Below are 25,313 nucleotides of genomic sequence, written 5' to 3'. Positions count from 1 at the left end.
AAACTCTATAGCCGATTATATGGACTCTTTAATTTCATTCTTAAATCTGTAGTACTTGAACATAAACTCTTTTCTATTCGAGTCTATCTACCTCGGCTGAGGATTTTTCGATCTAGAACAAAGCTCATAACCATAGGACCTTTTCCCTGTTTACTCAGGTTAGTGAATTCCGTCTTGATCGGATACCTAACTCCAAGTATAACTAACTATGACCACTATCTGCCGAATACTCATGCTAAGCACAAATATATTAGCAGTAGCAAATCCTAATCACCTATACTTGAGATAGCGTTTCATCTCAGGTCTAAGGATTATATGCACTAATACGATCCAGATAACATTCATTGACATTAATAAATTACCATATGAATATTATATGCACGTCACATTCGACTACTTATCATATAAGTATCAACATATCTGTCATGATAACAGTTATCAAATAGCATGAGACTCACTACTCCATCTTCATTAGTATCTGTATACTAATAATGGAAACAGACAGAAGTGACGATCTATCTAGAGAAATAATGTCCAGTTCAGTCTCCTACGATCGTGAATAGTTTAAAGATATTCTTACTGAATTATTTCGTCACTCATATTCTTAACTCTTAAGAATGAACCATTCAAAATATCTTAAGGACTTTATTCTAATAAACATAGACAATATACGAATAATAGAATAAATTTTATTGCCATAAAAGGAATTATCCAAATATATAAATCAGGCTTTAGGGCATATCACTAACAGTAATAGCATCATATCATTGATGCTTCCAAAGTAGGCATTCATCATCATAAGGAACATAAACATATATAAATATATATGTTTACAATCACCTTCAAAACTTTTATCTAATCGTCCAGTCATCTTGAAGAGGTGATCGAAATGGGGTTCGCAATATAACACTCCGTCGTAGGAGGAGTAATGACTCAGCTGCAGAACATACATGAAGTCAGAAACTGAATTGCATAGGAATCGAAGAACTCAAACTCGTCTCAAACTTATCGATCTTCACAAGAGAAGGCCATAACAAGACAATCATTCCAAGATGCAGTTATCGACGCATACCTAAAGGAATTAGAGGCTCTTCAATAAAACGGATAGACAAACCAACCGGAATCAGACAAGCAACAAGCAGCAAAGTTTCTTAGCTAATCAATTGCAAGTATTCAACTCAGTAGTATCCTTCCACTTTAATTAGTTCTATAGAATCTTTAATCTGCAGCATATATAGAGTCTTTAATCAATTGCAGCACAAGATGCTTAGCTAATCAATTGCAAGTATTCAACAAGTAATTGAATTTCAAAAATCTCAATCAACAAGCAGCATTAATTTGACGAACAAGTGCAAGAGAAATCAAAGTCGGAATTGCCAGAATAAGAAAATGTTACGCCCCCGGATAGGACTTAGAACGAGAATTCGGGTGGATGCTTATGGAAATTGAAATCGTGAGGCCTAAAAGGAGTTTTTGATCAATTAATTTGATGCGGCAAAACAAAGTGAAAAATTGGATGAAATCAAAGATGTAGCAAAGCAGAGCAGGGAAGAGGAGTGCGGCGGGCGAGGTCTGCAGAGCAGCCAGCAAGGATACCTGAGGTCGAGGTCGTGCTCGTGAGGTTGAGCTGGGGTCGAGGTCGACTTCGTCTGAGGTCTCGGTGACGTCGCAACGTCTGAACAATTAGAGACGGCTCGAGATCCAGGGCTCGAGGGTCGTGGTCGCGGGTTCAAGGTCGAGGACTGAGCCGACGTCACATAGTTTGAGACTCTAAGGTCGGAGAGAGGGCTCGAGTCGAGGTTCGCGGGGTCGCGGTCGCGGGGGTCCAAGGTCGCAGGGTCGAGTAGAAATGCGGAGCGGATCGTGGACTATGGAGCGGTGGAGGCTTCTTCTACTGACAGAGGTGGAGGCGGAACCGAAGTAGGAAGCCAGAAAGGGACGAAGTCACGAAGGGTTACGGGTTAGGGTTACAACCTACAGCGCTACAGGAATAGGAATGGGAAGGCAACTTAGGCAAGCACCACAGGAGGAATTTCAAAATTAGGGTTAGTGGAAGGGTATATTGGTAAATTTGGTTAGATAAACGGGTTAACAGATGACACGATTAAATAACACAATTAAACAAGTCTAAATAAACAGGTTTAATCGTGTCTAATCGGGCTATGCGGATTCAACCCATTAAGACACGTTTATTAGCCATGTCTAAAAGGGTTGAACCGGTTTGGACCGAATATAGAAAAACCTCAACCCAAACCTGTTTAACTTCGTATCGTATTCGTGTCGTGTTATTATGTCGAGTCAAATATTGTCGGTCCTACCCTTGCACCAAGTGGAAGGAAGATATTCTTGTTTGTTTACTTCTAACAGTCACCCGGTCCTATCAACATGTACGCAGTCGATATGAAATTGGAGGAGGTTATAATTAAGAGTGATTACGTGTATATAATACAGCAAAATAATATTTGAAATAAAATCGATAAATTATTGTAGTCTATATCTTTAGAACATTCTAGATCTAATTTACATATGATGTAGTATTTGTGAATATTTATTTTCAGATTTTGTTCTAGTATTTAAAATCCATGAATAGATGAGTTCTTTTGTAATTTGTTTAGCGTGCCTGATAATTAAGAGGAAAAACCAGACCGGCCATTACTAGCTTTCCCGATGTGAATTTTCTCAATTCACAATACTCGAATTCGAAACCCTATTTGAAGAGAGCAAGCGTCAAACCGTCTGAATTGACCCACTTTAGTTATTCTCGACCTATATTTACTATGCGTAAAATTCTCAGGAAGAATTAGATCTCTTTTTATTCTGTATTAGTCATTCACATATATATCATTTGTTAAATAAATGACCGACTTACCAATATAAGTTGGTTCAACCGGTCCAGCGATTGTTCCCCTTAAGCAAAGTTTCGAGGTTCGAGTATTGTGGGTGGAAAAAAATCATGCTGATGGAGCTTTACCCTCTTAGTGGGCCGACCTGACTCATGCTGGATTAATTGAGGTTGGATGAGTTTCCGAATACCAAAGTACATACTCAAAAAAATAAAGGACCAACTTAATTTGCTTAGTACGAATTATAATAGTACGTGGGAACCCCAAAGATTTCCTTTATATAGAAGTATAGATAACCATCGATCTTGTCATGCTTCATTGATTTATCTAAATACTTTTAAAAACTTTAATCTTCACTTTTTTTTGTAAAATAATATTTTGTGACATCTTAATTTTTAAATATTTAATTCTTATATTACCAGTATGTGAATATTTAATGCTTATACTGATCATATAATCACCAGTATGTGATGCTTTTCGAATTAAATCTCATGTGATCAATTATTCACATTTTTACTTTCAAACATATAGATTTTATATTAATGTGAAGATCATATATATATATATATATATATATGTATATATTATATGTATGATCTTCTAAATACTAGTTGGTGCGCACTGAAAAAAATTGATTAATAGAGACACTAATTTTATACCAAGCATCTCAAAAAGGATAATCGACTCATACCATTTTTTGCAATCTCCCTCGTCTTCTGTTCTACACCGGTGTTGATCCGCCACTAAGCCCCTTCTTACTCTGTGATCACCACCACACAAGAGGTTTTAAAGCCTCACGTGGGCCGCTTAATTCGATATAAAGTGTACATTTTACATTTCAAAATCCGAATTTCACATCGTATTTTACAGTATTTTGTTGCAAAATTAATGTAATTATTTCTCCGAATTAAAACTTTACAACCGTGCTTAGTAAAGATTTTGGATGTGAAATATATGGAATTTTTAGATTGCAATGAAATTATATTTGTGGGATCCAAATCTTATCTCTCTGAAAATAAATGATATTTTATATTCTCATGTGAGCCCAAGGTATCCATACTGAAGGATTAAAAAATAAATAAATGAAACTTTTTATAGATTGTAGGGTCAGCTAAGAAAATGGAAAAATCGTTTGATTGACTGCATTATAATTAAAATATTTTTTCCATCAACTAATATCTAAAAAGTTTAATTGGCTCCAACTAATTCATATAACTTACTAAGAAGTAAAGCTCTCTCAATTATGAATAATCACATAATTTATTTTATTTTTTTTGGGTGTTTTTTTTCGGTGAATCATTTATTATTTTTCTTTATTTTATAAAGGCGTCAACTCACCACCTCAGCCGCCTCCTTTTCGGTGGTACTTTCAAATTAATATCGGTGCTACCTCTAATTATTGTTCTTTATTAATTGATTTGCTCACCAGTTATGTCAGCTCCACCCGAAGCTCAGCCGCCCTCCTCCACTATAAACATGCTGCAAACTGCATCTTACTTCTTCACTTCTCATTTACACATTGCCATATCCAGCCAAATTATAAGAGCCTCTCTCACTCTCTATAACATCTCTCCAAATCTTTCCAATTTCTCAGATGGCGAAATCACCAGAGCAAGAGCATCCCGTGAAGGCGTTCGGTTGGGCTGCCCGAGATTCATGTGGCCATCTCTCACCTTTTAAGTTCTCCCGAAGGTTCATTGCTACCCTTTGTTTCTTGTGCTGAGATTCCTGTGTGTCTTGTTTTTCATTTATTTGGTTGAAATGATTTGTTTATGCAGGGTAACGGGAGATAAGGATGTTACCTTCAAGGTGTTGTATTGCAGGATATGCCACTCCAACCTCCATTGCATTAAAAATGAGTGGGGAGATTCTGTGTACCCTATGGTACCCCCGGGTACGTTATAGTTTTAGGAACACCAACTTAAGTTGTATGTACAACTTAAATGAGAACCTCTGTGGATATAACCCCGGTCTCCGGGTGCTCATTTCACTATCTAACCAATCGATCAAAGCTGCCTTAAAGATCCGATTTTACCAAAAAGAGTTTTGACTTACTCGTAAAAGTTTTGGACAAAGTGCAGGCATGAGATTGTGGGAGTGGTAACAGAAGTTGGCCCCGAGGTGACAAGGTTTAAGGTTGGGGACAAGGTTGGCGTTGGCTGCTTAGTGGGATCATGCCACTCTTGTGAGAGTTGTGTTAACGATCTCGAGAACTACTGCCCCGAATGGATTCTCACTTACAATAGCAAGTACACTGACGGGACCATCACCTATGGTGGCTACTCCGATATCATGGTCGCTGATCAGCACTTTGTGGTAGCAATTCCTGACAATTTGCCGCTTGATGGGGCAGCTCCGCTCCTTTGTGCCGGAATCACTGTCTACAGTCCATTGAGGCACTACGGGCTTGACAAGCCTGGACTCCATGTAAAAGGGAGGAGGCCGTGGGCTGCCTGGGGGCCGATTCATTTTTAGTTAGCCGTGATCAAGAACAGATGGAGGTACATGGGTGGATATAATTATCTGCTACACACATCATCTGCCTTTTCACCACTTAATTATAGTGGTTCTTAATTAATATTTCGTTATGGTTACAGGCTGCTAAGGGAACAATGGACGGTATCATAGATACAGTCTCCGCAGTTCATTCTCTTCTACCTTTGATTGCTTTGTTGAAGAGCCAAGGCAAGCTTGTCCTGGTCGGTGCACCTGAGAAGCCACTCGAGTTACCAGCTTTCCCATTACTCACAGGTATGCATTAGTTTAACAAAAATTTAATAAATCCGACTATTTTAGTTTGATAATATATTAGAAAAAAGAATCACTTACTACTTGATAACGAGGTAGCTAGATTCAAGGGAGATACTCAATATAATCATTATATGACGTCCTGCCATATATTGGATTAATTACAGGACGGAAGGTTGTGGGTGGGAGTGCGATCCGAGGGCTAAAAGAGACTCAAGAGATGATAAATTTCGCATCACAGCATGGCGTCACTTCAGATATCGAGGTTATTTCAATGGATTATGTGAACACCGCAATGGAGCGTCTTGCAAAGGCAGATGTTAGATATCGTTTCGTTATAGACATCGGGAATTCATTAAAGTCTACGGCCTAAGACCGTAATTCATTGAAAAAGAGGCGGATTAGTTATTTCAGTTTGTCGTGTCAGTTGTTCCATGTATGCTTGAGCTATTTAATTGTTATGTTTGAACTGGGATGTTTATCAACAATAGTTCGGTCGCTTTGAGAATGGAGGTTGCGGTGTCAAGGACTTGCACTGTTTAATTCTTACTAGTGGGACTTTTTGTATCAGTTTGTTTACTTAAGCTCTCTTTGTCAAATAAAATCATTGGCAACCAGAACAACCTAATTTCAGATCCCAGAATCATCGTTTAATGATTCTTTGTTTGGAATCTATGGCTGGTTATGGAAAGGTCCACCGGTAGTTTATAAATAATAATAATAATAATAATAATAATATTAATACTCCTCCACTCTCATAGGACAAAATCGAATGGAAAAAAAATTAAATTATGATGTATTGTAAATTATATAAAATACGATGTATTATAAATTATATATATGTATTGTTTTCTCGAGCACCGAGAACAGGTTTAATAGAATATGGACGCCGGCCATCCGAGATTTAACGGATTATTAGCGAGGTAATCCGTGCATTATTGCCCGCGTCGATGGAGGAAAATTAAGAGCCACTGAGATTTTACGTGGTAAATTCCAAAGTAGAAAACGTCCACGGTGCAAAATAGGAGAAAATCCATTGAGAGAAATCAGGAGATTACAAAATTTATATTTATGGTTAATTATGTTTACGAGAGAAAAGTTAAAGAGATATTAAGCGATCCTAAATCAGGTCAAAGGAGGTGAATCCTAATCAACTTGAGTAGAAAATAACAAAGAACCTTCGCCCAGATTTCGGGGCTTCTTGGGTGGCATTGCAGCATGTTGTTGCAGCGTGGACAGAGACATTCGCCGAAGCTTCTATGTGGCACTCAGGTGGTGCTGCGGCACAGTATCGCACCGTGGATACTGACCAGCTCTCCAGCCCGCTCTCCATCATGTTCGTCCATTTCTTCCTCATACTTTTTAGTCTCCCGAGGTTCAAATGGAGGAGGCACATCTCCACAGTCTCCATACTCCAATTCTTTGAGCTGAGCTCCAAGCCAGACTAGACCTGCCAGAGTTCCGCCTTTAGATACCAACATTATGCATAAATCTACCAATGCACCTGCCGAGGCAGTCCCCAATTGGACCACGTGATCCTGCTATTCCTCGAATGCGCCTTTAGCCGCATCATCTATGTTTAATTTGTGAATCCTTCTACTTTAAACTTTGTTTGTGTGAGAATTTGAGATGTCAGATTTGTCTAATATAAAAGGTTAATCTGAATAGATACGATATGGATCAAATTGATATAGAGAGTGACCAAATTGATGTCAGGACATCGAAATTGAAGTCAAGACGAATCAAATTGATATCAAGTGGGTGGGACAAAATTGGTGTAAAATTCGAGAAAAATATCATATTGATGCAACTCATCTATTTCAGGGACGAAATTGGTAGTTTTTACATTGAATTTCTCTTCATTGGTGCAGCTCATACATATAGTTTTGCATTGAATTTCTTAATCTTGCGTTTCTCTTTTTTTTTCAATTATAAGAGATATTCATAATTCTGTAATAATAAAATAAAGGAATGAGAAATAAACCGCATGAAAATCTTGGTATTGAGAATTAAATCTTACACCTCCTCCCTCAATTCAAGTCCCAGCTAATGTTATTGTATTAAATCACCTTACTTTCTTTCCATCATAAAAAATTTTAATTTGAAAATTCCCCAACTAACCCAAGGCTGATAAATTTGAAAGGGGGAGTTATTAATAGTTATAGATGACTTCCTAACCCCTTTTTCCGACATCGTTCGCTAAATATAATCTCATCGAGCAATAAGAAAGAAACTTCAGCATATTTCAAGCCATTCGCCCTCCACTTATATACGAAAGATCCCATAATTCAATTCTTATCTCTTTGGGAGCGTTTATTATAAGGCAATCTAGCCACATTACCAGCAATATTGAATTAAATTGCCTGAGCCCACTACGTTAATATGTTTATGTTTGATTAGGCCAGATTATCAACAAAGCACATTGCCTTGGTATTCTATATTACCACCAAACTAGCAATGTAGATAGCCACCATGAGAGGTGTCTAAGTAGACTACCGACCAAGTGATAATCTGAGAAAAATAACATTCCAAAACAACCCTCATGTCTTCTGTCTTCACCCTCGCTTCAAACCCTACCGTAGGTGGCCGGAGAAATCGCCAGCAACAGGACCCTTCCTTTTCGTCATAGCTGCCACTCTCTTCTTCCACTCTTGATTTTATGCTTCGACTTCGAATCGAGGCATCTAGACCTCAATTCTGAAGCGACTTTGAAGAAGCCCAATTACTTTGAAAGGAAGCATTCTTTTTTGCTTCGAGGAAGGCAGACAGAGGACGATGACCCTTCGGTTTGAATTCAATCGAGACAGGGAACACGAGAAAGAGAGAGAGAGACAGAGGAATATAAGCAATGGCGGCCGTAGCATTCATGGGACCAAGAGAGGGTACAGCGCAGTGGCGCACCTCTCTCCTGGTGACCAAGATATTCCAAGTTCGATACCTAATGGGACTACTTATGCCTCTTTATTATATATTTAGAATTTCTACTTTAACGAACTTGACCCATGAGCTTCCCTTGTAACCGAAAAAAAAAAATTCTTGAACAGGAAATAATTTAGAGACATCAAGTGATCTCAAGCGCAACATGAAATTACAACTAATTAGCAATAGAAGCTAGCATGCAACGACATTACAATATAGGTTTTGGAATTCACTATTGATTCATATTTATTTGATATTTATCCATATAGAAGATTATTGCAATCCATTGTGCTTTATGTCGAGCACGTACAAACAAATATAGGCAGGACTAGATACAAATCAATATTTGGGAAATGCTTAAACCGCATATATGTATGTGTCCATCCTCTCTTTTGGCTTCCTCGCCCTCAACCTAATAGGGAAAAAAGATTATAGCGCGGCATGTTGGGAGATATTTGTCCCACACGGAAAAATTTAAGAAAAAATCATAAGTTTATAAGAGATTTAGTGCCACAACCAATCAGCTCGAGCTTTTGGGTTGAGATGGATCCAATCGCTTAAAGACAATTTTACAGGGCGCAAAAACGTTTTAGGCAGCAGGCCTCAATGTGTTCTTGATGTCGATGACGAATCGGTATCTGACATCTCCATTTGTGAGGCGATTCATAGCAGTATTGACATAGTCCAACGGAATGACCGCGATGTCAGATGTTATATTGTGCTCTGAAGCGAAGTTTATCATTTCAAAAGATAAGAAACTCGGAAAAAAAAATGTAATATAAAATAGACCCGTCATTGATTGTTTACCTGAAGAAAATGTACATTTTCGAAACCATAGTACCCACCTGCATCTGTTCTGGATCACTACTGACCAGAAACCAGTCGGCTCCCAGCCGGTCGATGGCCTCCTCCTTCTTGCTGGGGGAGGTGCTAATAACAGTCACCTTAGGGCCCATGGCCTTGGCAAACTTGACGGTCACATGGCCCAGGCCACCAAGTCCGACCACACCGACGTGGAGCCCCGGCCTATTGTGCCCATAGTTCTTCAGGGGGCTGTAGGCAGTGATCCCGGCACACAAGGAAGGAGGTGCCCAATCCAGCGGCAGATTGTCGGGTATTGCCACCGCATAGTGCTCGTCCGTCACCATGATGTCTGAGTAGCCACCGTAGGTGGTGCTCCCGTCTCGGTCCTTGGTATTGTAAGTGAGGATCATGCTGGGACAGTAGTTTCCCACTTCTGTTACTACACCCACGATCTCATGCCTAAATTTGCCAAAATGAAGAGATAATACATCAACTAATTAATTAATTGCTTTTAGCATATCAGGGATCGAGGAGCAGATGATTTTATGGAGGTCGGAGTGGCATATCCTGCAGTACTGCATCTTGAATGTAACATCATTTTCTCCAGTAGCCCTGCAAAATCATAATAAATATGATTTTACCTTTTAGTTAATTATCTTTCTAGTTCCTAATAAGACGATGATTTAGGATACAACAAACAGTTACGGCGTCGGAATTTTATTTTGATAAGGGCACAGGTGATATTCCGACAGAAAATATTAGAAAGAAAAGACAATGAGAGGAATGGAATCATCAATTCACATAAGAAAGAGAAAGCAATATTAAACCTCCTCGAGAAGTCGAAGGGGAATAGATGGCCAGAACAGTCCGGTGCAGCCCAATATATAATGAGTGAAAGAGAGCTACCAATATATGTGAAAGGTTACTGAGAAGCTAGGAAGTGTTTAATCACGTATATATAATGAGTGAAAAGGGAGACGATGACATAACTGGTGAGCTAATTAGATAAGACTATATCATTTATATGTATATAATAATGATATAGCCTATTCAAAAATGGATATAATAATGACATTGTTGACAAGTACGTCGAACATCATCGCATTTGAAAGTTCCATCATCAAATGCTAAATTGTCTTCTTTTTTTCCTTTTTTTTTCCTTTTCGGTGTCAATCATCTTATATCCGAAATTTCAATAAGTTAATCTAAGTTTAAACAAGATTGGTCCATTAAAAGTGAAAATATTCATATAGTGAATTTTTTTATTCATGAGATTTAAATTTAAATCCTTATTTGTTTTAGTGAATTTTAAGACCTTATTTATGAAGAATATGTATTAAGTTATCTGAACTAATCAACATGTTTGCTAATTTAAATTTTTTTTTTTAAATTCGGGTCCGCAGACTATGAATTAATTTTCTCTTAGTCCAAGCAGAGTAAGACATGTCGATGACCGAAGAATCTCATATCATGCATATGGGGTTGGACAACTCCGTCATTCAATACGTGATTCTCTCTGTAGTCTCTGTGCATGGAACTTTTCCACCGTTCACATTTTCATCCCAAATCTTGGTGCTTTTTTGTTTTCACCTAAAAAAAAAAAAATTATTGTCCTGAATGTGATAAAACTAGCCATGGGGTTATGCATATTTATGTTTTAATTTTATCCTGAATGTGATAAAACTTCTTCAAATAAATTTTTTTGGGTGTGATCCTTGGTATTCAAGTGAAAATCCGATGGACTCCGACTAATCCAATTCGAGCCAGGTCGGCTCACTAGGGGTAAAATTCTTCGATCATGAATTTTCTCCATTCATATGACTCGAACCCAATACTTTATTTAAGGAGAGCAAGTATTGAACTACTTGAACCAATCCAGGTTATTGTTCAAATATATTTTTCGTCAATGATATACATACTTATACATTACTTTTAACTTGTTGGAAGTGGTATATGACACGCAACGCTGTTGTCGTATATTTAAGCAAAGGTGAAGGTAGTCGCCACTCGTTACAAGGTTATTCTGTCTTCCCTTCGCTGGCCGTGAATTTTCAGGCTTGGTGGTCGAGAACCTATCTTTTGGTAAGCTGCTGGAGGCCTATTTTGATCAACCAAGTAAAGTCGATTTTATATTCCCTTTATAAGCATTAGTTCAGAGCATCTGGTTTGGAATCCCTGTGACTGGGTCGATTCCGACTAATATAATGTATCGACAGGAAGGTCAGTACCTTCCCATGATAATAACGACAAAATTGACAATTTGGTCCCTGAAATATGCACCTTAGGACAAGTTCATCCCGAAAATTAATTCTGTGGACAAATTGGTCTGGACGTTGCAAACGTTTGGACAAATTGGTCCTTCCGTCCGAAAATAGGGGAGGTCCCTGACGGATTACCTCTTAAGGCCGAATTTGCCGTCCCTTACTGTTGATCATCTTCCCGCCTGAATCGTCCCCGAATTCCTTCGTCCTTCTTCCCCCAAAATTCGATCAAACCCTAAGTAAGCTACAAATCTTCCTTCTAATAGTGTCGTCTGTGAGTTCGAGAAGCTGCAGAAGGAGCTCTGTTCAGTTCGTGTTTGGCACCGTTAGAGCTCATCTCGAGCTCGAGATCCTGCGCAAGGAGTCATTCTCCTTTGTCAGGTCAGTTCAGTTCGTGTGTGGCACCGTTGGGGCTCATTTTAGCTCATCTCGAGTTCAACATTGTCGATTTGAGTGAAATGATTGTAGAGATACGATACTAGGGACGCATTTCGCCATTCTCAGTCTCCCTTGAGCTGCTCCGAGTAGAGTTTTGTCCTTTAATTGTTGCTGGACCTTGGTAAGTTTGTGTTGATTTCCATAGTGTAGCTCGTTGCTGAAGCTCGATTGTCTACTGCGAATTCCTGATTCGACTGTGTTGCTCGTTCTCAATTCTCATTATGATCGACTCTATGTTGCTTGTGCGCTTTTGTGTCTGTGTACTGGATTTTCATGGTTGATTATGTTCACACCGAAATGCTCGCAAGGATCAGTTTTTGCTGAGTTTGTTTCGAATGAGACACAACATCAGCTGGTGCTAAATCTCCATCCATTACTTGTTTTGAATCAGACCCAAAAGTGTAAGTTTGAAACATATAGTACGAGGCGTTTTATAAAGATTTGAATGGTGACAGGTATGTTGAATGTATTATTCAATTTAAACTAAGTTTGCTTAGGAAAAATAAGCAATCTATGAATGAGGGAACTATGTGAATCCTTTGGGGTGTTCTGCTTGTGGTGATACCAATAGGGTGATTCAACCAATATGAGATGGGCTAGATTTGCATTGCTATGGCTCATAGGATCATATACGCAATTCGTCTGCTTTAATTTTTTGTAACGAACACGATTGTCAATTTGCTTTCAATTATTCGGACAACCATCCTTATATCAAATTCGATTGTTGAAATTTCATTTCAGAAGGCCCCTCTTTTGTGCCGCGTGGTTTAGCTTTTCTTAGTCCATTCGTGGGTCGCAGATCAGTTGCTGGTCCGCTCACCTGCCTGTCTCAATCTACCAATCCATTCTGTTATATCAACTGCTTCTACACGAGATGCATTGTGATATATAAATTTTTAGTGAAATGAATGAAGAGATGAGTTTTATTATATCTCTGATTTTTATGTTTCTTTATGGAAGTTTTTGTTTCGTCAAGTTTGATGAGTTGGGATATATTTATTTTCGGTGAGACAACGGAACATCCATAATCTAACCCGACAGCATATTTGATCAAGTCTCATTAAATATTTTCAGGGATGAGAAGGGGAATAACCCCGAGAGGATCCGAGAGTCCCATGGCTTCCAGGTCAATTATACGATTGTTTGCTGAGAGATCTTGCCCTTTTATGCCTCTTGCCAATTATGAATGTGTGGTTTAGCATTTGCAATCAAATTATGCTTTTGTGTTTGGCATGAGGTGATGGATTTTTTAATTGGTTTTATGAAGGAATGATGATGAGGTTAGTGAAGAAGAAAATCTTTAAGGATATGATGTAGATGGGTAGGAGGATCATTTTGAGTATGAAGGTACTGAGCATGTTGCTTCAGAGGTTTATTGGGATTCAGAATATATATTCAACGAGGATGCTGAGGGTCATTTGGATGAAGAAGAGGAGCATATTGGTGATGGATCAGATCCCGAAAATGGAGTGCATATAGTTGTGAGATTATCACCAACAACAGCGGATATGGTCATCTCCAGTGATGAAGATGAAGGCTATATTTCAGAGGAGTTAGCGGACAAGTGTATATCTGATGATGACAAGGGTGAAGAGGAGTTGAGAAAGTACCCCGAGTTTGATGAGAGGACCACGCTTGGGGAGGTTCAATTAGAGTTACACATGTTATTCCCAAACTTAACTATGTTCAAGAAAGCTGTGACAGATTATAATATAGCAATAGGAAAGGTGTTCAAGTTTGTGAAGAATGACAAAGAAGGGGTTAGGGCAAAGTGCAGATCAGAAGGGTGCAAATGGGAAATATTCTGTTCTTGGAGTAATGATGTGAAAACCTTCAAAGTAAAGAAGTTCGTGGAGCCACATACTTATGCTAGGGGGTTCAAAAACAAGCAAGCTAATAAGAAGTGGTTGGCTGCATAGCTTGTTGATGAATTAAGATCATACCCAACGATGTCAGCACATGATGCTTTTGATTGGCTTAAAAGGCATAGAGGTATTCATATAGATGATCATCAGATATATAGAGCAATGAGGTTGGCCAGAAAAATTGTAGAGAGATCTGAGAAATTGCAATATAAAAAATTATGGGACTATTGTGAGGAACTTAGGAGGAGAAATCCAAACTCTACATTTGGTTTGAAAGTGCATAGACTTACTGTAGAGCTTCCACCAACATTTGATAGGTTATACATTTGCTTCAATGCAAATGTTCAGGGGTTTAAAGCAGGGTGCAGGCCCCTCATTGGGCTCGATGGGTGTTTTCTAAAAAGATACTATGGAAGACAGTTACTATCTGTTGTTGCCCAAGATGGCAATCAACATTTCTATATGATTACAATAGCTATTATTGAGTAAGAAAGTAGGGATGCATGGAATTGGTTTTTGACAAATTTGCTTGGGGATATTGGACAATACAATGACAATGGTTGGAATTTTATATCAGATCAACAGAAGGTATCTATCAATTAACTATAATTCTTTAATATTGATTAAAACTAGAATATTATTTGACAATAAAGATTCTTGCAGGGTTTAAAATTGGCTTTGGAGGAATTATGTCCTGGTGCTCCATATAGGAATTGTGTATTGCACATATGGAGGAACTTCTACAACAAATTCAAGAACATGGACCTGACCAAGCAACTCTGAAAATGTGCAAGAAGTACTACAATGGTGGAGTTTGACCATAATATGATGATAATGAAGAGAATGAATAAGGATGCATGGGCATGGTTGAAGAGATTCAAGCCCGAAACTTGGAGCAAAGCTGGATTTAGTGATTATCCTAAAACTGATAATCTACTAAATAATACTTGTGAGCAATTTAACTCGAAGACTGTGAAGTTCAGAGGTAAGCCAATCATTACGATGCTTGAAGAGATTAGATGTTATTTGATGGGGAAGATGAATAAACACAGATTGAGGGCAAATAGTTTTGTGGGTCCAATTTGTCTAGTAGCACAGAGTAGGCTAGACAAATCTAGAAAAGATAGTTCATATTGGACCCCTGAATGGGTTGGGGATGCAAATGGTTACAAATTTCAAGTATGAAAAAGGCCACAATGCAATGTGATAGATTTAGGTGCTGGAACTTGCAGTTGTAGAATGTGGTAGTTAACTGGGATACCATGTGCACATGCTATTGCTTGCATGGCTTATAATAATTTGGAACCCGCGAAGTATGTTCACTCATAGTATTCTACGGAGCGATGGAGAGCCACTTATGTCCCGTACATTGAACCAATTACTGGTGAAAGTGACTGGCACCGCACTAAACTGCCACTAATTGAACCACCTGCATTTAAAAGACCATATGGAAGGCCTAAGCAAAAGAGAAGGCAATATGCGGGTGAGGCAAGCAACTCTGGCAACTCCTCCAAGGCAACAAGAAAGTATGGTGAGACTCACTGCTCTAAGTGTGGAGAGGCTAGGCACAACATTAAAAGATATACGAATCAAGCCACTAATGATGCTCCAAATGATAGGAGAAACAGAACAGCAACCAGGGGTCCAAATGCATCTGATTCACATGTATAATAACTGTTTATTATGTTAACTATGATAAATTCAATTGGCTTTTGTCTTATAAATGTTCTTTTGCTCTTTTGGTAGGTTGAAACCCCCCTTAGGCCCTTCAGGCCGCACTGTAGGGTTTCAAGACTCAATCATCCTTGGGCCTAGCGTACCTGTTTTATTGGGATCCATTCCATCAACCTCACATGCTTCTGCTCAGGTTGATTGAACTCACATTGAGAATTCAATTTATTTTTACTAAGGAAAGGCAGTATATAAATCTTGTTTTTATAGGTTCAACGAAGGCTTTTTAGCTCAGGAATGGGGATACCAGCAAATCAAGGTCCTAATTGGAGGCCTCCAACACCATTTAATCCGTCTCCAAGTCCAAGCACATTTCCATTTAGGATCCCTGCAGTAGTGATGGGTAGAGGCAATTGGAGTACTCACGCTCATAGACCCCCTCCTATAAGGCCAAGAGTACTTGCACCAGCTTCAACAGCTTCAGCGTCAACTTCTCATTCAAGCTCATCACAAGGATCAAACACAATCAGTCGAAAATCTTGAGGAATGGTTATATATAGTTTTAATTGTAGTTTCACCTAATGGTTATGTATTTTGTTGAAAAAATACATTCAGTTATTTCCCAATACAGAACAATGGTTTTGGTTATGTATTCTGTTAAAAAAATACTTGAAAAAATGCACTATGTTATTTTCCAATACAGAACAATGGTTTTGGTTGTGTATTCTGTTGGAAAAATACATTCTGTTATTTTCCAATACAGAACAATGGTTTTGGTTGTGTATTCTGTTGAAAAAATGCATTCTGTTATTTCCAATACATAACATGGTTTTGGTTGTGTATTATGTTGAAAAAATGCATTCTATTATTTTCCAATACAGAACAATGGTTTTGGTTGTGTATTCTGTTGAAAAAATGCATTTTGTTATTTCCAATACAGAACAATGGTTTTGGTTGTGTAATCTGTTGAAAAAAATGCATTCTGTTATTTCCCAATACAAAACAATGGTTTTGGTTGTGTAATCTATTGAAAAAATGCATTTTGTTATTTGCCAATACGCACAATACGCAACAATAATAGAAGGCCACGCAAAGCCAAACATTGAATTATATTAGCAATAACAGTCATCTCAATACAAATTAGAATCTCACAAGCCTATAGTATCACATTCACACGAGGAAACACATTACCATATCCTAAGACAAATACAAACTAAGACTAAAACAAGCACGAAAATCAATATACTGCATACAATCTTCAGCATTCTGTTCTCCTGTTTATGCATTTGAATTTTCTTCTTCATCTTTTTCATGAGCTTGTTATCTTCTCCATTTAAACCCATAATCTCGGGGGATGTAAAAGAAGCTCCAATCCGAGGTCTTGTAGTCTGCTGCACTTCAATCAGCTCCTCATTATCAACCCATTCAAAGTATCCACATGTAAGATCACTTCTCTTCCATAAAGGACAACCAAGGAAACGTCTACCATAACTTTGTTTCCTGGTAGATGTTTGCAACAGAAGCTTCATTCCATACCCAAAGAGATTGTCTGATTCCTCAACTCGTGACGAGGCTGTAGACTTTTGGACATATTGCTTTGTCCCACTCCATTGACTTCCCTCACCTCCCATATCTGTTGTGCTGAGATCTGAAGCTTAGTTGAAGCTTTGGGATGTGTCTGTCTATTTGTTCTCGCTGCAGATGGTTGAAGCTGCAAAAGAACATGTATCGACCAATTCAGAGAGTGTTATTCAAAGAGGATCTTAAATCAGAGTCATAACCATTGCCGTGCTACTTCAACAAACCAGATTTGCATAATTTCAATTCAAAAAATTGTAAATGTTCAACAATACAGACCCATTCATCAGACAATCAATAGAGAACTAGACATGTAATTAACTCTGCAAGATGTATCTCCATTCATCAGAAAATATACTGATCTAGAACTCTGATTACTGACCCAATTTTATCATTCCAATGGAATGTCCGCAGCAAATGAACCTAGTTCGAGGTTCAAACCCAACTTATCACTACACTGGAACAAAATAAGCAAAAGCAAGTTATACCTCACAGTAAAACTTCATTGCATGCCACTGTGCAAGGTGAAGTAGCAGCTTAAGGAGCTTAAGTCTGTAGAAACAAAACTTCCAAGACAGCAGTGACCGAAACATGAGACCAAGTATTCACCCAAAAAAGAGTACGGGACCAAGTGTCCACATGCTGCCTATGATGCAATGTCATTTCTAAACTTAAAAAATGTAGACAGTAGGAAATGAGCATATCAAAGCCACAAGCAAGCCGAAGGCCACTGATGCCAATTGCATATGTCAATGCATAGAATTGACCAATTTCCATCCTAAGTGAGAATTCAAACTACCTTCAACATGTGCAGATACAAAAATTATACTTCATATAACTCCAAAGAAATACGAAAGTGAGCAGGAAATCTCAATCTAATTCTGAGCAAATAAACAAGCTAAAGCACCAGAAAAATGCAAAGAAGCATTTCACATCAGGAAATCGAGAAATGTATTGTCTCCAAAATTCTTCAGTAACTCTCCTGAAGCAACAACATCAAAAACTAATGCACCAAAATATGAAATCTAAATTGAAAGGAAGCTGTTTTCATTGATTGGACAAAACCTAGATGCGATAAACTCAAAAATAAACCTAAATTGCAGAAAGAAACAGCATTCGGGCAACGCAGCAGACTTACCTGGTCCTCATTCAGGCAACGCATTGGACGACTTCGGTTCCCCCCCGCAGCGGTTCGACCCAAGTGATTCTCGTCGGAAAACGACCAACAATAACGTTCGCGACTTCGAAAGATCACAGTCGACAGTCTAAATTGTAGAAATGTTGAGGCATTTGGTCGAATTGGAAGATTGGCGTAGAAGCGGGTGGTTCAATTAGGGTTTATCGGAAGGCAGAGAAGCTCCAATCAGGGGCAATTACCGACGACACTATCACTTGCAGAAGGAAGTTTTATCGAATTTCAAGCTTTGTCCACAATTTGAAGATCAGGGTTTGATCGAATTTTAGGGGAAGAAGGCAGAGAAGCTCCAATCGGGGGCAATTGGGGCGGAAAGGAAATTGCAGGGGGAGGGGGGTTGGGGGTTGACAGTAAGGGACGACAAATTCGGCCGTGAGAGGTCAGGGACCTCTCCTGTTTTCGGACGGAAGGACCAATTCGTCCAAACGTTTGTAACGTCCGGATCAATTTGTCCACATAATTAATTTCCAGGATGAACTTGTCCTGAGCTGCATATTATAGTAAACGTTGCGACAATAAATATTAGAAAAGTTCTCACTAAAAGAACCCGTGATGGTCGAGGTGGACGATATTGGCCGTTAATAAAAGTCAAATGATAATTGTATTATAAGATTTACAATAATTGTTTTGGGTGGAGCTGACATACAGGGTGAGCTAATGATAGTAATTAATGACCAAAAGAAGGAATTAATGATTTTATGTTGTTGGGTCAAAAGTTTCCTGAAATTTCTATGGTTGACCCGACCACCTCTCCAAAAGTTCCTCCTGCTGGTGCTTTTTTAAAGGTCGGATGGGCCCCCCTGCACCAAGTGGAAGGAAGATATTCTTGTTTGTTTACTTCTAACAGTCACTCGGTCCTATCAACAAGTACGCAGTCGATACGAAATTGGAGGAGGTTATAATTAAGAGAGATTACGTGTATATAATACAGGAAAAAAATATTTGAAATAAAATCAATAAATTATTGTAGTTTATATTTTTAGAACATTCTAGATCTAATTTAGATATGATGTAGTATTTGTGAATATTTATTTTCTGATTTTGTTCTAGTATTTAAAATCCATGAATAGACGAGTTCTTTTGTAATTCGTTTAATATGCCTAATTATTAAGAGGAAAAACCGGACCGACCTTTACTAACTTTCCCGATGTGAATTTTCTCAATTCACAATACTCGAATTCGAAACCATATTTGAAGAGAGCAAGTGTCAAACCGCTTAAATTGATCCATTTTAGTTATTCTCAACCTATATTTACTATAAGTAGAATTCTCAGGAAGAATTAGATCTCTTTTAATTATGTATCAGTCATTCACATATTTATCATTTGTTAAATAAATGAAAGACTTACCAATATAGGTTGGTTCAAGCTGTCCAGCGATTATTTCTTTTAAGCAAAGTTTCGAGATTCGAGTATTGTAAGCGGAAAAAATTTATGCCGAGTGAGCTTTACCCTCTTAGTGAGCCGACCTGACTCATACTGGATTAATTGAGATTAGATGAGTTACTGAATATCAAAGTACACAGAAAAAAAAATAAAGGACCAATTAAATTTGTTTAGTACGAATTAAAGTAGCACGTGGGAATCCCAAAGACTTCCTTTATATTGAAGTATAGATAACCATCGATCTTATCATGCTTCATTGATTTATCTAAATTCTTTTAAAAACTTTAATTTTCGTTTTTTTTGTAAAATAATATTTTGTGACATCTCAATTGTCAAGTATTTAATTCTTACATTACCAGTATGTGAATATTTAATGCTTATACTGATCATATAATCACCAGTATGTGATGTTTTTCGAATGAAATCTCATGTGATCAATTATTCACATTTTTACTTTCAAATATATGGATTTTATATTAACGTAAAGATTATATATGTATGATCTTCTAAATACCAATTGGTGCGCACTAAAAAAAATTGATTAATAGAGAATAATTTTGTACCAAGCATCTCCAAAAGTATAATCGACTCATACCATTTTTTGCAATCTCCCTCATTTTCTGTTCTACGCCGGCGCTGATCCGTCACTGAGCCCCTTCTTACTCCGTGATCACCACCACACAAGAGGTTTTAAAGCCTCACGTGGGCCGCTTAATTCGATATAAAGTGTACATTTTACATTTCAAATTCCGAATTTCACATCGTATTTTACAGTATTTTGTTGCAAAATTAATGTAATCATTTCTCCGAATTAAAACTTTACAACCGTGCTTAGTAAAAATTTTGGATTTGAAATATATGGAATTTTTAGATTGCAATGAAATTATAATTGTGGAATCCAAATCTTATCTCTCTGAAAATAAATGATATGTTATATTCTCATGTGAGTCCAAGGTATCCATACTGAAGGATTAAAAAATAAATAAAAGAAACTTTTTATAGATTGTAGGGTCAGCTAAGAAAATGGAAAAATCGTTTGACCGACTGCATTATAGTTAAAATATTTTTTTCCATCAACTAATATTTAAAAAGTTTAATTGGCTCAAACTAATTCACATAACATACTAAGAAGTAAAACTCTTTCAATTATGAATAATCTTATTTATAAGGAATAGGCGCCAAATCCCTTAAAGTAATCACATAATTTATTTTCTTTTTTTGGGTGATTTTTTTCGGTGAATCATTTATTATTTTTCTTTATTTTATTAAGGCGTCAACCTACCACCTCAGCCGCCTCCTTTTCGGTGGTACTTTCAAATTAATATCGGTGCTACCTCTAATTATTGTTCTTTATTAATTGATTTGCTCACCAGTTATGTCAGCTCCACCCGAAGCTCAGCCGCCCTCCTCCACTATAAACATGCTGCAAACTGCATCTTACTTCACTTCTCATTTACACATTGCCATATCCAACCAAATTATAAGAGCCTCTCTCACTCTCTACAACATCTCTCCAAATCTTTCCAATTTCTCAGATGGCGAAATCACCAGAGCAAGAGCATCCCGTGAAGGCGTTCGGTTGGGCTGCCCGAGATTCATGTGGCCATCTCTCACCTTTTAAGTTCTCCCGAAGGTTCATTGTTTCTTGTGCTGAGATTCCTGTGTGTCTTGTTTTTTTATTTATTTGGTAGAAATGATTTGTTTATGCAGGGCAACGGGAGATAAGGATGTTACCTTCAAGGTGTTGTATTGCGGGATATGCCACTCCGACCTCCATTGCATAAAAAATGAGTGGAGAGATTCTGTGTACCCTATGGTCCCCGGGTACGTTATAGTTTTAGGAACACCAACTTAAATTGTATGTACAACTTAAATGAGAACCTCTGTGGATATAACCCCGGTCTCCGGGTGCTCATTTCACTATCTAACCAATTGATCAAAGCTGCCTTAAAGATCCGATATTACCAAAAAGAGTTTTGACTTACTCGTACAAGTTTTGGACAAAGTGCAGGCATGAGATTGTGGGAGTGGTAACAGAAGTAGGCCCCGAGGTGACAAAGTTTAAGGTTGGGGACAAGGTTGGCGTTGGCTGCTTAGTGGGATCATGCCACTCTTGTGAGAGTTGTGTTAACGATCTCGAGAACTACTGCCCCGAATGGATTCTCACTTACAATAGCAAGTACACTGACGGGACCATCACCTATGGTGGCTACTCTGATATCATGGTCGCTGATGAGCACTTTGTGGTAGCGATTCCTGATAATTTGCCGCTTGATGGGGCAGCTCCGCTCCTTTGTGCCGGAATCACTGTCTACAGTCCATTGAGGCACTACGGGCTTGACAAGCCTGGGCTCCATGTCGGCGTGGTCGGGCTTGGGGGATTGGGTCACATGGCAGTCAAGTTTGCCAAGGCCATGGGAATCAAGGTGACCGTTATAAGCACCTCTCCCGGTAAAAGGGAGGAGGCCGTGGGCCGCCTGGGGGCCGATTCATTTTTAGTTAGCCGTGATCAAGAACAGATGGAGGTACATGGGTGGATATAATTATCTGCTACACACATCATCTGCCTTTTCACCACTTAATTATAGTGGTTCTTAATTAATATTTCGTTATGGTTACAGGCTGCTAAGGGAACAATGGACGGTATCATAGATACAGTCTCCACAGTTCATTCTCTTCTACCTTTGATTGCTTTGTTGAAGAGCCAAGGCAAGCTTGTCCTGGTCGGTGCACCTGAGAAGCCGCTCGAGTTACCAGCTTTCCCATTACTCACAGGTATGCATTTGTTTAACAAATATTTAATAAATCCGACTATTTTAGTTTGATAATATATTAGAAAAAAGAATCACTTACTACTTGATAACGAGGTAGCTAGATTCAAGTGAGATACTCGATATAATCATTACATGACGTCCTGCCATATATTGGATTAATTACAGGACGGAAGGTTGTGGGTGGGAGTGCGATCGGAGGGCTAAAAGAGACTCAAGAGATGATAAATTTCGCATCACAGCATGGCATCACTTCAGATATCGAGGTTATTTCAATGGATTATGTGAACACCGCAATGGAGCGTCTTGCAAAGGCAGATGTTAGATATCGTTTCGTTATAGACATCGGGAATTCATTAAAGTCTACAGCCTAAGACCGTAATCCATTGAAAAAGAGGCAGATTAGTTATTTCAGTTTATTGTGTCAGTTGTTGCATGTATGCTTGAGCTATTTAATTGTTATGTTTGAACTGGGATGTTTATCAACAATAATTCGGTCGCTTTGAGAATGGCGGTTGCGGTGTCAAGGACTTTCACTGGACTGGAAATTCTATGTTTAATTTTTACTAGTGGGACTTTTTGTATCTGTTTGTTTACTTAAGCTCTCTTTGTCGAATAAAATCACTGGCAAATAGAACAACCTAATTTCAGATCCCAAAATCATCGTTTAATGATTCTTTGTTTGGAATCTATGGCTGGTTATGGAAAGGTCCACCGGTAGTTTATAAATAATAATAATTAATACTCCTCTACTCTCATAGGACAAAATCGAATGGAAAAAAATTAAATAATGATGTATTGTAAATTATATAGAATACGATGTATTATAAATTATATATATGTATAGTTTTCTCGAGCACCAAATCTTAGATCAAACCAAATGAACAGTTTTAATAGAATATGGACGCCGGCCATCCGAGATTTAATATGAAATATTTTTTGGTTTTTTTTTTTTCGGTGACGATTTAACATGAAATATTAAACAGTATAGAAGCGTTTGTCGGCAAACCAGCCAGATGCATCAACAAGAAGCTGCAAATTATATAAACTGTATGAAATAGATCGTAAAATCCTAGCTGTCCCTACAACACTAAATTAATTAGCGAGGTAATCCGTGCATTATTGCCCGCGTCGATGGTATTGTTGATGACTGCTACCAATCTCCATCGGATATAATAGCTCCGTCATTGTCCCAAAAAGATACTCTACTCCAACAGTAGAAAGATGGAGGAAAATCAAGAGCCACTGAGATTTTACGTGGTAAATTCCGAAGCAGAAAACCTCCACGGTGCAAAATAGGAGAAAATCCATTGAGAGAAATCAGGAGATTACAAAATTTATATTAGTGGTTAATTATGTTTACGAGAGAAAAGTTAAAGAGATATTAAGGGATCCTAAATCAGGTCAAAGGAGGTGGTGAATCCTAATCAATTTGAGTAGAAAATAACAAAGAACCATCGCCAGCATGCCGTTCGGGTCGCCCAGATTTTGGGGCTTCTTGGGTGGCATTGCAGCATGGTGCTGCAGCGTGGACAGAGACATTCGACGAAGCTTCTATGTGGCACTCAGGTGGTGCTGCGGCACAGTATCGCACCGCGGACAGAGGATGCTCAGAGCTACTGACCAGCTCTCCAGCCCCCTCTCCATCATGTTCGTCGATTTCTTCCCCATACTTTTAGTCTCCCGAGGTTCAAATGGAGGAGGCACATCTCCACAGCCTCACTTCCTCTCCGTAGCACGCTGCAAAAAATCTCGGAGTCTATATTTTGGAATAGTCTCCATACTCCAATTCTTTGAGCTGAGCTCCAAGCCAGACTAGACCTGCCAGAGTTCCGCTTTTAGATACCAACATTATGCATAAATCTACCAATGCACCTGCCGAGGCAGTCCCCAATTGGACCACATGATCCTGCTATTCCTCGAATGCGCCTCTAGCCGAATCATCTATGTTTAATTTGTGAATCCTTGTACTTTAAACTTTGTTTGTGTGAGATTTTGAGATGTCAGATTTGTCTAATATAAAAGGTTAATCTGAATAGATACGATATGGATCAAATTGATATAGAGAGGGACCAAATTGATGTCAAGACGATGAAATTGATGTTAATCTGAATAAAAATTCCATTTGCTTGTTACTAGCCATGGGGTTGTGCATATTTATGTTTTAATTTTATCCTGAATGTGACAAAACTTCTTCAAATATATTTTTTTGGGGGTGATCCTTGGTATTCAATTGAAAATTCGATGGGCTCCGACTAATTCGGATTATGGATTTCAATCGAAAATTTGAAAGTATTCGATTATGGATTTTCTCCATTCACAAGACTCGAATCTAAGACTTTATTTAAAGAGAGTAAGTGTTGAACCACTTGAATCAATCAAGGTTGTTGTTCAAATATATTTTTCGTCAATGATATACATAGTTATACATTACTTTTAACCAATTGTCATATATTTAAGCATACAAAGGGGGGGAAGGCAGTCGCCACTCGTTCCAAGGTTATTCTGTCTACCCTTCGCTAGCTGTAAATTTTCAGGCTTGGTGGTCGAGAACCTATTTTTTGGTAAGCTGGCGGAGGCCAATTTTGATCAACCAAGTAAACCGATTTTATATTCCCTTTATAAGCATTAGTTCAGAGCATCTGGTTTGGAATCCCTGTGACTGGGTCGATTCCGACTGATATAATGTATCGACAAGAGGGTCAGTACCTTCCCATGATAATAACCGGGTTACATATTATTAGCCTGAAAGGTTCGATTGATTGATCCCACGTGAGTTCAACCTAGATTTGAGCTCCAGTCTTACGTAATATATCTTCCATGGATGGATCCCAA

General features: G+C 38.3%; 1 protein-coding gene, 1 long non-coding RNA gene and 2 pseudogenes across 2 annotated transcripts; 2 read left to right on the top strand and 2 right to left on the bottom strand.

The window, feature by feature from the left end:
• Positions 1-4,368: 4,368 nt before the first annotated feature.
• LOC116199659 lies at positions 4,369-5,982 on the top strand (annotated as a pseudogene).
• A 2,810-nt stretch (positions 5,983-8,792) lies between these two features.
• LOC116200345 lies at positions 8,793-11,550 on the bottom strand (annotated as a pseudogene).
• A 5,090-nt stretch (positions 11,551-16,640) lies between these two features.
• LOC116199664 lies at positions 16,641-18,795 on the bottom strand. The gene is made up of 2 exons (XR_004155579.1): positions 18,266-18,795; positions 16,641-17,260 (listed from the first exon to the last, which is right to left on the bottom strand). It is a non-coding gene; the product is annotated as an uncharacterized LOC116199664 (long non-coding RNA).
• A 2,356-nt stretch (positions 18,796-21,151) lies between these two features.
• On the top strand, positions 21,152-23,047 carry LOC116199656 (probable mannitol dehydrogenase). The gene is made up of 5 exons (XM_031530114.1): positions 21,152-21,340; positions 21,418-21,531; positions 21,719-22,232; positions 22,329-22,482; positions 22,647-23,047. The coding sequence occupies exons 1-5, from the start codon at positions 21,243-21,245 to the stop codon at positions 22,850-22,852; spliced, it is 1,086 nt and encodes a 361-aa protein (XP_031385974.1). The 5' UTR covers positions 21,152-21,242; the 3' UTR covers positions 22,853-23,047.
• Positions 23,048-25,313: the final 2,266 nt, after the last annotated feature.

Source organism: Punica granatum, chromosome 3, assembly GCF_007655135.1.
Source record: "Punica granatum isolate Tunisia-2019 chromosome 3, ASM765513v2, whole genome shotgun sequence".
Classification (NCBI taxonomy): Eukaryota; Viridiplantae; Streptophyta; class Magnoliopsida; order Myrtales; family Lythraceae; genus Punica; species Punica granatum.
The sequence above is the reverse complement of the archived record's forward strand: the minus strand, read 5'-3'. Positions and strand labels throughout refer to the sequence as shown.